Source organism: Cryptotermes secundus, unplaced genomic scaffold (genome assembly GCF_002891405.2).
Source record: "Cryptotermes secundus unplaced genomic scaffold, Csec_1.0 scaffold2246, whole genome shotgun sequence".
Classification (NCBI taxonomy): Eukaryota; Metazoa; Arthropoda; class Insecta; order Blattodea; family Kalotermitidae; genus Cryptotermes; species Cryptotermes secundus.
In genome coordinates, this window is record NW_019745119.1 from 9,541 (window position 1) to 24,198 (window position 14,658).

The 14,658-nt window shown below is 37.3% G+C and overlaps 1 protein-coding gene across 5 annotated transcripts; it reads right to left on the minus strand.

The window, feature by feature from the left end:
* Positions 1-1,735: 1,735 nt before the first annotated feature.
* LOC111875064 (dynein beta chain, ciliary) lies at positions 1,736-14,643 on the minus strand. Of its 5 annotated transcripts, none has more exons than XR_004514162.1 (8): positions 13,685-14,643; positions 13,181-13,406; positions 12,127-12,302; positions 10,614-10,692; positions 9,783-9,946; positions 9,432-9,614; positions 8,104-8,273; positions 1,736-2,142 (listed from the first exon to the last, which is right to left on the minus strand). XR_004514162.1 is itself a non-coding variant. In XM_033755707.1 (7 exons), the coding sequence occupies exons 1-7, from the start codon at positions 13,859-13,861 to the stop codon at positions 2,128-2,130; spliced, it is 1,020 nt and encodes a 339-aa protein (XP_033611598.1). In that variant the 5' UTR covers positions 13,862-14,643; the 3' UTR covers positions 1,736-2,127. The 5 variants fall into 5 exon arrangements, 1 of the variants encoding a protein (XP_033611598.1); XR_004514164.1 differs by lacking the exon at positions 1,736-2,142 and adding an exon at positions 4,060-4,079; XR_004514163.1 differs by lacking the exon at positions 1,736-2,142 and adding an exon at positions 7,018-7,947.
* Between the last annotated feature and the right edge of the window lie 15 nt (positions 14,644-14,658).

The following is a 14,658-nucleotide window of genomic DNA, read 5'->3' on the forward strand; positions in this document are numbered from 1 at the left end:
AAGATGATATAACAGTCAAGATGTCTTTTATAAAGATTTTAATTATCTTGCTTCTCTGTCTTTACTCCGACTTGCATGCATCCTCCAAGCACTGGGGCACTGTCCATGGGTACAATGTGAGATTACATAGCCTAGATGAGGAGGAAACATGACAGGTTATTTGAAACTATTAAACTAGCTAGCAAATTTTTGGAATCTAAGACAGCTTAGCATATTTGAAATTTTGTTATGGCAAGTTCCTCTTGTAACCCTAATATAATTTTGAAAATGTGTTGATATTTAATGTATTGACCAAGAATGAAGTGGACTTCGCTTCTTCGAAATTGTGGTGATGAAAGAGGTAAATGCACTCCTAATTCCCATACTTTCATTTAAACATGTAGGAGCAAGGCCACGCCAGCCATTGTCCACTTTGCAGGCTTGTCTTTGGATTTGAGGTTGAATGTCCGCACATGAGTAGGGCCCCGTGTATGTTTTTATACACAGGACATTCATACATGTTGTGCATGTCTTGTTTATTCTGTGTGATGGCCTGCAAGACATATGGAGAAGAAACAAGGAATTCAGCACATATTTACAATGTTAATAAGTGGGTTAATGAATTTATCTGTTGTGGAGAAAATTCGAGTATTTAACATGGATCAGGAATTCATTGTAATATAAGTGCCACGCACAACATGGGAAAATAGTAATACTATATTAGGTTACAATGACTTTAAAGGGGCTTTTTAAGTTTTGATTTCAGCTGATTCTGTGACATTAATCAGGGCACTGAATTTATTTAAACCCATTAATCAATAAATACAATATTTGAATCAAATATCAGGGGATGCAGGAGGCAAATATGAGAAAGGGTTTAACAGATAGTTGTCCATTTTATTGATGAATATTTCTTCTGCTTAGTCTCCATCCTTCCACTCATCTATACATCCAACTATCTAAGGGTGGTTGGACGTTTAGCTGGCCAGATGTGGATCACCCACCCATATACTCATACAAATGGTCAAACTTTAGCATACCTCTGTTACAGTATTTATTTTCAGTTGTTTACCATCAACCATTCAACAATATCAAGATTTAAAATTCAACACTGCACCACATGTTTTGGCCTACTTGGCCATCCTCAGGTACACCAAAATTCAGGGGAACTGTTAGCCCTATATGCTACTGTGATCAGTTTTTTAAATGGGGTCAGTGTAGTTCCTCCTTCTATGCCATATGTATTGCCTGTTGCCTATCTGGTGTGCAGTGTGAAAGAAAATTACATCACAGTATAAAAATTATAATTTAAATATTATTACTCTAAAATTAAATTAAAAATTTTCACTTTGAAGATTCTATAGATTACAAATGTCACTATGAAGCCAAACAAAAAAGGAAGTGTGTGAAGACGAAAATGAGAACCACTCTTCACTCTGAAAATTGCAAATCTATGGCATATTAAGAAAGTTGTCTTCTGGGATCTGGCACCATGTATCCCAGAAGACGACTTTCTTCATAGTCATTGCCGTGAAAACCTCAAAACTTACTATGGCATATTAGTTTCTTAAGCTTCATTTTTTGGATACATGGTGTGATTTTTGTTTGTAAATATGTGAAATTAAGTGCTATGTTGACCTCACATCCTCATTTAATATTTATTTATTTGTGGTTTAGTTTTTAGCTTCACATATATAAGGATTTTACTAGGAAATCCATAAGAGGGTTTTGAGTGCAAAAGACTTGTACAGCCAAATTAGACTGGGAACCACTGTTTTAATACATACTTCTGCATATAAAAATAGGAATATAATGTAATCTTTTGTTATTGCATTGACTAAGAGGTAACTAAGAATATAAAATAAGTCACATCAAAGTCATATAGCCAGCTATTCACATGACTGTAATTATATCAGGTACCAGCAAAATGACAAGAAGAAGTAAAATTTTCAGTTCAGTATGTGCAGTGAAACATTACAACACAGAAAATGCACTGCATTACCAAACTACCCTTTGATATTGTCACTTACCCTAATGTTGACAACAGGCATGGTAGGAAAGAGCTCCTTTAGTCTGGATTCCATAATGATGCCTTGTTGAATGTCCCACCTAGCTCCTTCCATAAAAAGACCATGAACATAGGCACCTTCACGTGGTGCTGATCTGGAATGGAGGATAAACACAAAAGAGTGTTGCATGTATCATGCTTGATGCTATGCTACATGTTTACTGCATACACACAGATCATATAAAGAATGTATAACATATATAAGGAAGTTCTGGGAGGAACTGTTCACCTTCTTTCCCCTTACACAACACAGACTGCATAGAAAATAACATGTCAAACAATTTTTCTATTGCTGTGTATGTGTACATTGCCATGGTAATGTTCTTACTGAACAACTGCCTAGTAACAGTAGAGGTATACACCTAGAGACACAACATTCCTGAAATGGATTTATGAAGTATGCTGCTGAGATGAGCTCAGGTGCCATGACAAACATACCAAGTTTCATAAATACTGGGGCAGGAATTTGAAGGTTGATAGCGGGAGATGCGTACGCACACCCACCCACACATGCCTGTGCACACATGCATGCACATAAACACACATACAGAGAAAGGAGTTCACATAAGCCTACTCTAGGAAAGTAGGCTAAAAGTGAGTCAGTTATATGAAATTTGAGGTTCTTGACAGTGACCGTGTGAAGGTAATGCTGCACTATATTGTAGATAGGTACCAATGTTTTGGAAGAATCTACAGCTTCCATCTTCAGTGTACAAGAAACAGTCGATTCCTTTGAAATATTAGTGCCCATTTGCTGGATGACATGGTGTCACATCCAAGGAGATGTAATACTGATGAGTGAATAAGTTTTGTAGTAAGTCTGGAGATACCCGCATTAAAACTCAGACCAAGCTACCTTTTTGAATTTGCACTTGTTTATATGCTATTCAAGAATCATCTCTGATTCAGCAGTAAGTTTCCCTCTCTTAAATTAGAGGATGTAAACAGAAGCAAGAGACACAAGAGTGATGTACATACGAAGGGGGACCCAAAAATAACTGGAACCGACCTGTTGCACACGCATGCTTTGTAGTTACGAGTTGTGCTGCTAGGTGGTGTTAGCTGGCGTCAGTCTGAGTTAAGTGGTTTGTCTGTGGTGCTTTGTTGTGTGCGTTCCTGTTTCAACCCTTTGGCAATTAGTGAGATGGCCGACCAGAAGGAACAAAGAGTGTGCGTGAAATTTTGCTTTCTGTTAGGGAAAACTGCAGCCGAGACTGTTGGGATGCTTCGGCAAGCCTTTAATGATGATGCTTTGGGGAAATCACAGGTCTACGAGTGGTTTTCCCGTTTCAAATCTGGCAACATGTCAACAGAAGACATGCCACGCCCCGGGCGTCCTTCGACAGGAAGAAATGACGAAAACATTGCCAAAATCAAACGTGCAATTGATGAAGATCGTCGAAAGACCATTGACCAACTTTCTGAGGAAACGAACATCTCATGGAGCACGGTCCAGCGAATTTTAACCGAAGGTTTGCACATGAGACGGGTGTCTGCAAAATTTGTTCCTCGCTTGCTCGGAGATGACCAAAGAGAAAACCGCGTGAATGTTTGCCGCGACTTGAAGAGTGAAGTGCAGAACGATCCAGAATTTCTTAAAAGAATTGTGACTGGCGATGAGTCTTGGTGCTATGGGTACGATCCAGAATCAAAGCAATCATCAAGCCAGTGGAACTTCACCACGACCGAAGAAAGCGCGTCAAGTGCGATCCAATGTGAAAACAATGTTGATTTGTATTTTTTTATTGTGAATGGCATTGTCCACAAAGAGTTCGTTCCGCCAAGACAAACAGTGTACCAACATTTTTACCTGGATGTGTTACGAAGATTACGAGAGAGTGTGCGACGAAAACGGTCTGAAATGTGGAGAAATGGGAACTGGTTGCTTCACCATGACAATGCTCCAGCCCACACAGCTTTGACGGTCCGACAGTTTTTGACAAGCAACAACATGGTGATTGTGCCTCATCCACCTTACTCACCCGACCTGGCTCCGTCGGACTTTTTTTTGTTTCCACGGATGAAGAGAAGTCTGAAAGGAAAGCGATTCCGTGATGTGGATGAAGTCAAAGAAAACACGCTAAAGGCTTTGAACAGTATCCAGCCTCAAGAATTCCAGCACTGTTTTGAGCAGTGGCAAAAGCGTTGGGACAAGTGCATTAATGCACATGGACAATACTTTGAAGGGGACTAATATACAGTTCAATAAAAATGCAAAAATAAAAAATAACAAAAATAAATTCCGGTTATTTTTGGGTCCCCCCTCGTATATGGTCACACAGGCCCAGTTACTTTCTCGAAAATCTATAAAACTGAGAACTCAAGTGAAAGCATACCAGCAAAGAAAATAAGGAATATGGAAGAACACAAATATACTTAATAATCAAACAAAATTAGAAGGTATTAGGCAAAATAGAAGAGTATGCCTGCAAATGAATACATAATGTAAGAACAAGAAATAGTATTCATGTATTTTAAGCATTGAATTGAATTGAATTTATTTACATTCTATAAATCCTAAGTAGGTTAGTACCTTTGGATACAGAACAAGTCAAAAGGTTACATACATAAGTACAGGCAATTTTAGCTTAAAAATTAATATAACTTAATTTTACATCATTCTCTATTTACATTGAAGTATTCATCTAAAGAGTAGAAGGAATGAGCATGTAGATAATTCTTTAACTCTGATTTAAACTTTTTAGTATCATTGCCCAAGTTTTTAATACTTTGTGGCAGATTGTTGAACACTTTTATGCCAGTAAAGTAGACTCCTTTTTGATATACTGATAAAGTTGATGAGGGTAGGTGGAAGTTATATTTTTGTCTAGTATTCATGTTATAGACATCAGAATTTAATTTGAATTTATCTTTGTTGTAAACAACAAATAAGAGAAGCGATAATATGTATTGCGATTGAAGAGGTAGAATTTTTAATTTCTTAAATAATTCTCTACATGAATCTCTACTTCTACATCCTGTAATGATTCTTATTATATTCTTTTGTATTTTAAAAATTATTACACTATGTGAAGAGTTCCCCCAAAATATTAATCCATAGTTCATAATAGAATGAAAGTAGGCATGGTAAACCATCTTCAATGTTTCCTGTGACATAAAAGGCTTAATTGATCTCATCGCATAGCAAGCTGCATTTAATTTAGGTATAATTTGTTCAATATGTATTTTCCAAGACAGTGTACTGTCTACATGTATTCCAAGGAATTTTGTATCAAGTACTTTACAGATTAATTTGTTGGCATAACTGATGTCCAGATCAATTTGGTGGTTGTTTTTAGTTGTGAATGATATGTAATGGGTTTTATCAAAATTTAATGAGAGTAAATTGGCTTCGAACCATCTGTTTAAGGCTTCAAATACAATATTTATGTCATTTTTAAAGTTGTCAAATTTAGAGTTCTTAAATATTATACTAGTGTCATCTGCATATAGAATTGGTTTAGATTTATTGTTGATGGTTTTAGATAGATCATTTATGTAGAGAAGAAAAAGTAAGGGACCTAAAATTGATCCTTGTGGAACACCGTGCTTTATAATTCCCCAGTTTGAAAATGCATTATGACTGGAGTTTTTATTATTTATTTCAACTCTTTGATACCTGTTTTTGAGGTATGATTTGATCCATTCATTAGCTTTGCCAGTTATTCCATAGAAATTTAATTTCGATAGTAAGATATCATGATTAACACAATCGAAAGCTTTTGCTAGATCACAGAAAATCCCTCCCACAATTAATCTGTCATTGAGAGCACTTAAAATATCGTTAGTTAGTTCATAGGTTGCTTTTTCTGTTGTTAGGTCTTTCCTAAATCCAAATTGCTCTTTGACTAATATGTTGTTAGAATTTAAGTGTTCAAGTAGTCTATTATACATAACTTTTTCAAAAACAAAAGACCATCTAGACTTAATAAGCAAACAGGAGTTATACTTAATATTCATTATGGAAGGTCTTTTTATTGCTAGTGGGGTGGGACTAAGTCCCTTGTACTATGGCCACTTCTGGCCTATTGTACCAGCCCCAGATGATAGGTGAGGATGATTGTTGAGCAATTGGTGGAATAAAGATTGGCAGGGGAAACCGAAGTCCTTGGAGAAAACCCGCCCCAGCGCCACTTTGTCCACCACAAATCCCACTTAACCAGACATGGGATCGCACCCGGGCCACTGTGGTGGGAAGCCAGATTATGTAAGGTTACAACATAGTGAATTACAGGCTGCACAATCAGCTCGCAAGAATCACATAAGAGTGGGGCCCTGCTAAGTGCAGTCTGATTCTGCTCAAGCCAATGGTGGAACTAGTAACAAGGAACCAACTGAAAAATCATCTGATATAACATGGAAGTCTTACTAGCATAACATAAAACTCAGAATGGACCTTACTTATATTACTGATGAGTATAGTTAAGAAGATTAAATTAATTTTCCACAACAGTTCACCCTACTCAGCAACATGTAAATTTCTGGGTACAATATACATGCATACTGACTCCCACCCGCACCTAGCTGGAGGGAGGGATGCAGTACTAATACCCTGTCGCAAGTTGCAGCGGCAAATTACCTTAGCAGTACTGTAACAAAGGCATGCAACAAGGGCCTACTTGTCTCCCAGCATTCCAACCAGCATTGTCCAAACTTGAATTATAAAAATCAACGCTTCTGAACATGGCAGTCAACAACCAGATGGAAGAGGAGTTTGCAGGCAGTCACATTGGAAGTCAAAGGCAGAGACAATGAAGACAGAGCAGCTCCAGATCATTTTGCCATCCCAGGCAGACTGGATAGATGGGACCATGCGAGTGCGATGTCTTAAGAACCAGGAGAAAAGGAAGATGTCAGAGGTCACAGAGGATAAGAATGAGATGCGAGTTAGACGAGCCAACCAGCAGCTCTATATGGTTAAAAACAACATGAAACTGCGCTGGTCAGGACACTTAATTCAATGAACTTATGAGAAGTCTTCTTTATGCTTCTTGGTTACATCACACTGGAGGCACATTTTGTCCAGAGGCAGCTCATTCTTGCAGGCTGTGGACTGCATAATAGCAGTCAGGAAGGACTGTGGGTTAAAGAAACCTGACAACCAAACAGATAATGGTAGCTGAAAGGAAACACAAAAGTCCAGATATTTGGGATTCATACTTAACAAACGAAAATTATATTAATGAGGAAAGTAAGAGCTGACTGGATATGGGAAATGCTTGCAACCATTCAGTTTAGAATCTTCTCTCTTCACATCCCTTATCTAAAAAACTTAAAAATCAGAACATATGAAACCTATAATTTAAATGTTGTTTTGTATATATCTGAAACTTTGCCTCACAACCTAAGTGAAGACCATAGGTTGAAGGTATCTGAGAAAGTGTTGAAAAAAATATTTGGACTTCTTACATATTTTTGGTTACACAGTCTTCTAGTACAAAGCACCAAAGCATGCAGTGGTATTCAGGACGCAGTGAATTTGTGTTTAAAATTGGTGATATAAATTTTCAACAGGTCTACTATTTAAATCAGAATCTTATTCCTCACGATGGTCATCAATTATTATTGTGAATCACACACTGTATATTCAGAACATGAACAAGAGAATAACAAATTCCATATAAAATTCTAACTACTCCTGCAACCTTGTGTTTTCAGAGTCACTCCCTGTTAACTCCAGTACATGGACAATGGTGTCTTAATTGCACAATGTGACATTTGAGGGTCTCATGATGTTGACTATGAAGAATACTGTCTTTTGGATTGGGACAATGTACTGTCTGGAAGATCAATACCAAAGCGTCGGAGGAACTTTCAACCCTTCCTTCCTGAAGATGGAGAACAGCTTCCTCTGAACCAGGCTGGATGGTTTTGCATGCAGAAGACATAACCTTCATTCCCTAAAGTTGTGTAATCATGTATCAGTAATTTATAATTTTAATTATCTGTTGCAGATCATTAGTGTATGAACACGGCCATAAAATAAGTGATATGTAACCTGTCTTATGTCACACTATTAGAATTATGAAATAGCAAAATTCTGATTAATAACTAACCACAAAATCTGAAGACCAGGTCTCCAGTTCTCTTAGTCTTAGGAGGTCAGCAAACCAGGCACTGAGACCTTGGAGAGATGGGTATGCTCGTTGGGTCCATATGCGAGGTACTTGGTCAAGGAAGAGAGCATTCTGGAGTTCCTCCATGTCACCAGTAATCGTCAGTTACCCTGGATGGAGATTCAATATTACAAAGGCTTTAGTTTCTACAAAGTATTCAGTCTGTCTTCATTTTGCACCTGTATAACAGAGAACTCTTCTAAGACTGTCTTGATAAACCACCAGACATCCATGAAATTAAAAAATGCTGTGAACATTGTGGAGAACAAAGTGAGGCAGTTACTTTAAAACTGTATATTTTATTCCACAGAAGTATGGCTTGTTGTCACCTATGGAAAACTTTATGGAATATGAGAATTGGACATGGAAAGTGTTATTACTTCAAAATTATCACAGTGAATACAGAATGAATTTGTATGTAGGTAAATATTGTAAGAGAGAAACGATGTGCTCATTTATAAATATTCTGGCCTGTGAACAGTAATTCACTGTGATATTTAAGGTTCTCATGGTATTGACCAAGAAAACTACTGTCTTCTGGGTTTTGATGTCACACAGTTTGATGATTTATCCTAGAGAAGGAGGTAGCATTTTATTCCAAATCATTGGCACTTATCTATCAAAATGCAATCATAACATCAAAGAAGACAGCAGCCTTAATAAATCTATGAATCTGACCACAAGTTCATGGCACTGCCTTTTATTGGCGTATCGTATACTTTCTGTAAAAGTAAGTAAAAGTATCTCTGTAACAGGCTGTGGAGGCCCATAGGGTTGTGAGATGTTGAGGTTCCCACATTTTCTAGACAATCGGCTCATAGATGGCGGCAAGGTTCTCAGTCTTACGTGCCAGCCGCCCTTTACCTCCAAGAATATTCCTGGTACTCATTTCTGTTAGAGGCTGAGTCAACCCCAGGGCTATAGTGCGGCTGGAAGGATTGGATCAACTGAAAAAATCCAGTGACCTCATTGGGACTTGAACCTGCAACCTTCCGGCTTGTAGCATAGTGCCTCAACCAACTATGCTATGTATACATGCAAAATATACCACATTATATTAGATTTCTCCCACATTAGTAACAGCAGGAGGTAATAAGCCACTTTACCTTACCCTTCAGTATTGGTAAATATTTCTATAGAATTTCTGGTATCTGTTTAGTGCAAGCTTCAGAAAAGTTACACCTGTAGTTAAAGGCAAAATTGAGTTGGGATTTCTCTAAAACTAGCTCAAAGTGTTTATATGCAGTGATATATTACACATAACCTACTCTGAGTCCAAAATCCAGTTCCTTCAGTGAGCGCTTCATCTCTCCTGTCAAGTAGTTCATACGCTCACACTCTTGGAAAGCAACAATGAGATAAGGTGTTCGCTCCTCTACCTTGTTCATTATCTCCAACATGTTGAAATCAACAGGTAGCTTCTCTAATATTTCATCAACAATTTGTTTTACCTAGTATGGAAAGAAAATTATGTGAAACACATGTTAAGCTCTTCTGTAGGAATGTATTCCATATTATATTTATATATATATATATATATTGCTGTGCAAAAGCTATGCTGGGATGTATACCATTGTATTAACGTGAGTCTGAAACATACTATAACTATACCTTCATACCTTCTCTTCTGGAGTGACAGTGGCTCCACCTGAAGCTCCAGCATCACGTGGCTGCATCTCGAACACTGTCCGAAACAGGTTCTCAGAGGTGGTGGTGAGGAAACCAATTTCTGCATTTGGATGCAATCCATACAAATATGGTGATTCTGGAGGCATCATCTCATCTGGGAAATGCATGACATCTTCATAAATCATGTCCCTACGAGTTAATCACTAACACTGTTGCATTAATCTTTTCAGTACTTGACTTATGTTTGAGAGACATTTTATTGGCACCCAGTGTAAAGTACATAAATCTCTTCCGGAAACAGAGTATTATGAAAATGTAACCAATTATGTCTTAATTTTTACAACCATCTACAAGAATTATGGATGAAAAAGATTAATATTTTATTCTACAAAGTGTATTATTTTAAACTGCTACCAATGTACTATTATTAAATATGAACAATTACAAGGAGGAACAGAAGCAAAATCTAAGCAACTGGTATGAAATTGTTGAGGGGGGGGGGTGGGAGAGCATGACAAGTTGGAGAAGATAAAATGGTTTCTCAATGGAAAAAAGAGAACAGAACAAGGATGCTGAGAAAGGCATTAGAAATAGATTTTAAGGAAAGGGACCTACTGGATGACCCAAAATAAGCTAGATACTGGAAGCTGTCAAGATGGCAAGGAACAAAAATGGCCATGGGAAGAAAGAAGTCTATCAACTTGCATACAACAAAGGCAATGAAGAAGACAAGTGTACCAGGGAAACAGATTTTCATGCTGATGTACTGTGCAACATTTTATTTCTTACAAATATTTTTTTAACTAACTTAGTATACATACCTATGTATGCATGGTATCCTATGTAATCAGTGTTTGGAGGTGCTGGGAAACCAGGAGCCAACGTCAGTTCCCCATCAACCTGCGAGTGTATCAAATGATGTAGCATAATTTTTCTCTCAAAGAGTCTGTTTTACTTTCTGAAGTGTGAAAGCCTCATGTACTTAATAGAGATTACACACAAGTGTGTAACTTATTTGAAGTGAATGGAAGGGCAGGTCAAGATTTTTTTAAGAAACAAAATTGGAAAAGTATACTTTAATGTAAGGTAAAGCTATCCTTGTAACAGGCCGTGAAGGCTCACATTGGTGTGAGACGTTGAGGCTCCCACATTTTCTAGACAATTGGCTCACAGATGGCAGTGAGGTTCTCAGCCTTAGGAGCTGCCCGCCCTTTACCACCAGGAAGATATCTGGTATTCATTTCTGTTAGAGGTTGAGTCAACCCCACGCCCACAGTGTGACTGGAAGGATCATGTCAAATAAAAAGAATCTAAGGACCTCATTGGGAATCGAACCAGTGACCTTCCGGCTTGTAGCATAGTGCCTTAACCAACTATGTTACCGCATTTATCACAACAAAAAAAGTTTCAAATAGAATTTGTAGATAGTAATGATGCCATATTTTATATCACTTTATGATTCAACCACATCTGAGAAAATCAAAGTAATAATTGAGATTTAGACAGAGGCCAAACTAAACTGACACAGGACAAAATTAAACTTGTCTGACAAATCGTTGTGTACGCCAATTACCAGACCCATTGAACAGTTTCAGAGATGAAGCAAGCAGACAAATGGACATACCGTATTTACGCATGTATAGGCCGCGTGCGTGTATAGGCCACAGCACAATTTTCAGACAGAAATTATAGAAAAAATAATTTTCTTGGAATATTATTTCAGGAGTAGAACACCCTGTATTACTAATTATGAATATAATTTTTTTAAATGAAGTGTGATTTCGAATATAAGCTGCACCCCAGTTTTCCTCTTGAATTTTTGGCAAAAAATGTGCGGCCTATACATGCGTAAATACGGTACATATTTTCCCTATGATATGTCCATTTCTTTATTCACTGTGAAAGAACACAAAAATTAGATCTGACCTCTGGGGACTAGGTGATTAATCCAATTTTGAGATTTTAAGTTCTCGTGGCAGTGGATGTTAAGATTGTGGTCTTCTGGGATGTAATACTCTTTAGTTCACTAGACAGGTACTAATGCTTTTGAGAACTGATCTGATAAATTTTCCATCACATCCCAAACACTGTTATCTTTATCTAATTTTGATACTGTGAATGTGCATTACTGAATTATATGAAATGTAAGAACAGGCCCTGAATGCTTACATTATGCCATATGTTCCCAAGGGCTTGGAGAGTTTTAGCTACAGCATAAGAACATTTGCAGTAATCTGGTCCTTTTATTGTAGCTACATGTAATAGGCTCCACACAACTGTTTATGTACAAAGTTCATTCTTTGAACTATGGATAATGATTTAGTTTCAAGTTACCAGTTCGGGTTGCACGAGTTCCTCCAAATATGAGATGCAGAGCCGTCGGTTCCAGTCATCAGTAATGTGGCCACCATACATAATTTCACCAAACAAATACCTCAGGTCTTCCCATGGAACCTTGGAATTTGCCTCCAGATAGTTGTACAGAACATTGACACTGATGTTCAGGTCACCTGTGCATGTTTGGGAGATGACATATTAACATCTAACACAACACTATTTTTCCCTTGGACTTCTGCTTGAAACGGTTATGGAATAAGATTTTCAAGAAGTTTTGTTCACCATATATCACAGCAACTTTAATACATGATGATGCTTAAACTTTCACTAAATTCCATGATGTTCATGTATGACATATTGGCTCTTATGATGTAACTGGGAAGAGAAAAAAAAGAAAACTGGATAGTAGAGAAAAAGGGAGCCAGTAATTCTTACCCATCCAGAGGCTCAAACATTCTGATCTATGACAGCATCAGAACATAGTGTGAATAAAATACAGCCAGGGACAGGTAAACCCCACAATTTAATAGTATTGAGTATGGTTTTCCTTCTTTTATTGTTCAACTTCAATGATCTCAACTCAATCGTCTCTGTGTTCAATTTCCTTCATTTAAGGTTTCCCTCAGTTTGATATTCAAATCCACTGCTCTCCATATAAACATTAAATGGAAGTCCCACTCTGTAAGAGGCTACCTCAATATCAAAGAATGACATTAATGAAAAATGAAATTGATGATGAAATATCCTGACAGACCTATTTTCATTTTCTTACACACTCACACTATCTTTTAATACAACATAATTTGGAAGTCAGTCAGTCAGCAAAGTTACCAGTTATGGGCTGGATGACAGGTTCAATTCTTGGCAAGGCTCCACTTGGCTTCCTATCCAAGGGATGCTGAGGATAAAATGCCTGAAGAATGAAGCTGACCACTTTGTTCAATTTTGTTAGATGTATAAAGCTCTATCTGAATTCCTGCTTCCTACATGTCTCCACAGTATGGTGGTTCAGCATATACCTTCTTCAACAGAGAACAATGATGACACTAACCTACATTAAATGGGTATATCTTATTCCATCCTTGAGGTCCAAACTTTCTGCGCTCTGCCACAACTGCATGGAAATAACAGAGAGAGAACAGGATAGCTTTGAATTCTGCCTCCTTGCTGCACATTTCAAGGGCTTCTTGGTTGAAGTTATCCAGAGCTTTATGAAGGTTTGCCTGCATACCTGTTGGTGGCTCATTTGTTATCTTAATTGAAGATTCTAAGATTCCCTGCAAATAAGATGTACATCTCTTTGGGAATGAATTAAAAATGATAGTCAAATGACAGAAACATGATAGTAAAAGCATTTTTCTTATAAAACACTGTGTTCTCCTCATTATCAGTATTTTTATTATTAAAATTATAATTTCATGGAATGTGATACAATGTAGTTTAATCGATATGTTCTCAATATCTCACTTGAGTGGCAACAGGCACGCTTCTCAAACACCCCCACTAGGCAGTGCATAACAGAGGTGTGCCTATAACAGAAAGAAAAACCATATACCTGTGGAATTATATGGGTTGCAGGAGTGCCTGTAGGTTCAGCGCTCATAAACACACGATAGTCTGGATGGGAACCCTGACTGTAATGCTCCAACTTCTTCTCCAGTGCTGGCAACCACTTCTTGACCAAATAAATATTCTGTGAATGTGCGAATGCTCTGCATGAAAACAGTCTCATACTGCTGCCACAGATGTATTATAAATATGTCTGACTGTAGGATTTTAAATCACTAAGTACAGATACAGCACAAGAATCCTATTCTGAGATACCTTCCCAAAATTATTTGAGAGAATGAAGAAACTCATGAAACTTCACAATTTATACTCTCTTTCTAGTACTACCAAGGTTATGAACAGACTAGATAAATAATTTTGGCAGTAAAACAAGAAACATATAGAATTTTGGTGGGAACACCTCATGGAAAATGCTCAAAAGGTTAACACAGACTCAGTAACATAATATTATGTGGATATTATGGAAATAGTTTACTCTATCATGGATCATATTTAATTTAGATATTTTTCAGTGGTGGGTTCTTGTTTTAACATTGTAAAATCTTTTGATTCTAAAATAACAGATCTGGCTAGTTATAACTTACACTGGCTATGTAAATGTTATCTGGTACAAATTTAATCTTAATATTATGCAACCCCTTCTCCTTATTTCTGGATCGGTACAGCATTCCCCAATGTTATAGACAGGATGTGTTCTTGAATACTCGATCAAGGAATTCCACAATGCAAAACCCGTTTTTCTATTTATTCCCTGCTATAAGTGGAGACACACTCATATGGAAATTACTTTCTGTCAAGACTTGAATTAAAACACACTTCTTCAAGATTCACATTGAATATAATTCCCATCATGCTCCATTAGGTGTAGCATTTGCATTTCACTTCATGGCCTCTTTCCCCACAGCATACGAGAAATATGCTGCAATTTGGAATAAGATGGGAACAGCGACCATGCTACCA

Coding starts and splice junctions, on each gene's coding strand:
- LOC111875064 (XM_033755707.1), bottom strand. CDS start 13,861: ATGAGACTGTTTTCATGCAGAGCATTCGCACATTCACAGAATATTTAT. Junction 12,303..13,180: donor GATATACCCATTTAATGTAG/GTTAGTGTCATC, acceptor AAACATGCACAG/GTGACCTGAACATCAGTGTC. Junction 10,693..12,126: donor AACTCGTGCAACCCGAACTG/GTAACTTGAAAC, acceptor ATACACTCGCAG/GTTGATGGGGAACTGACGTT.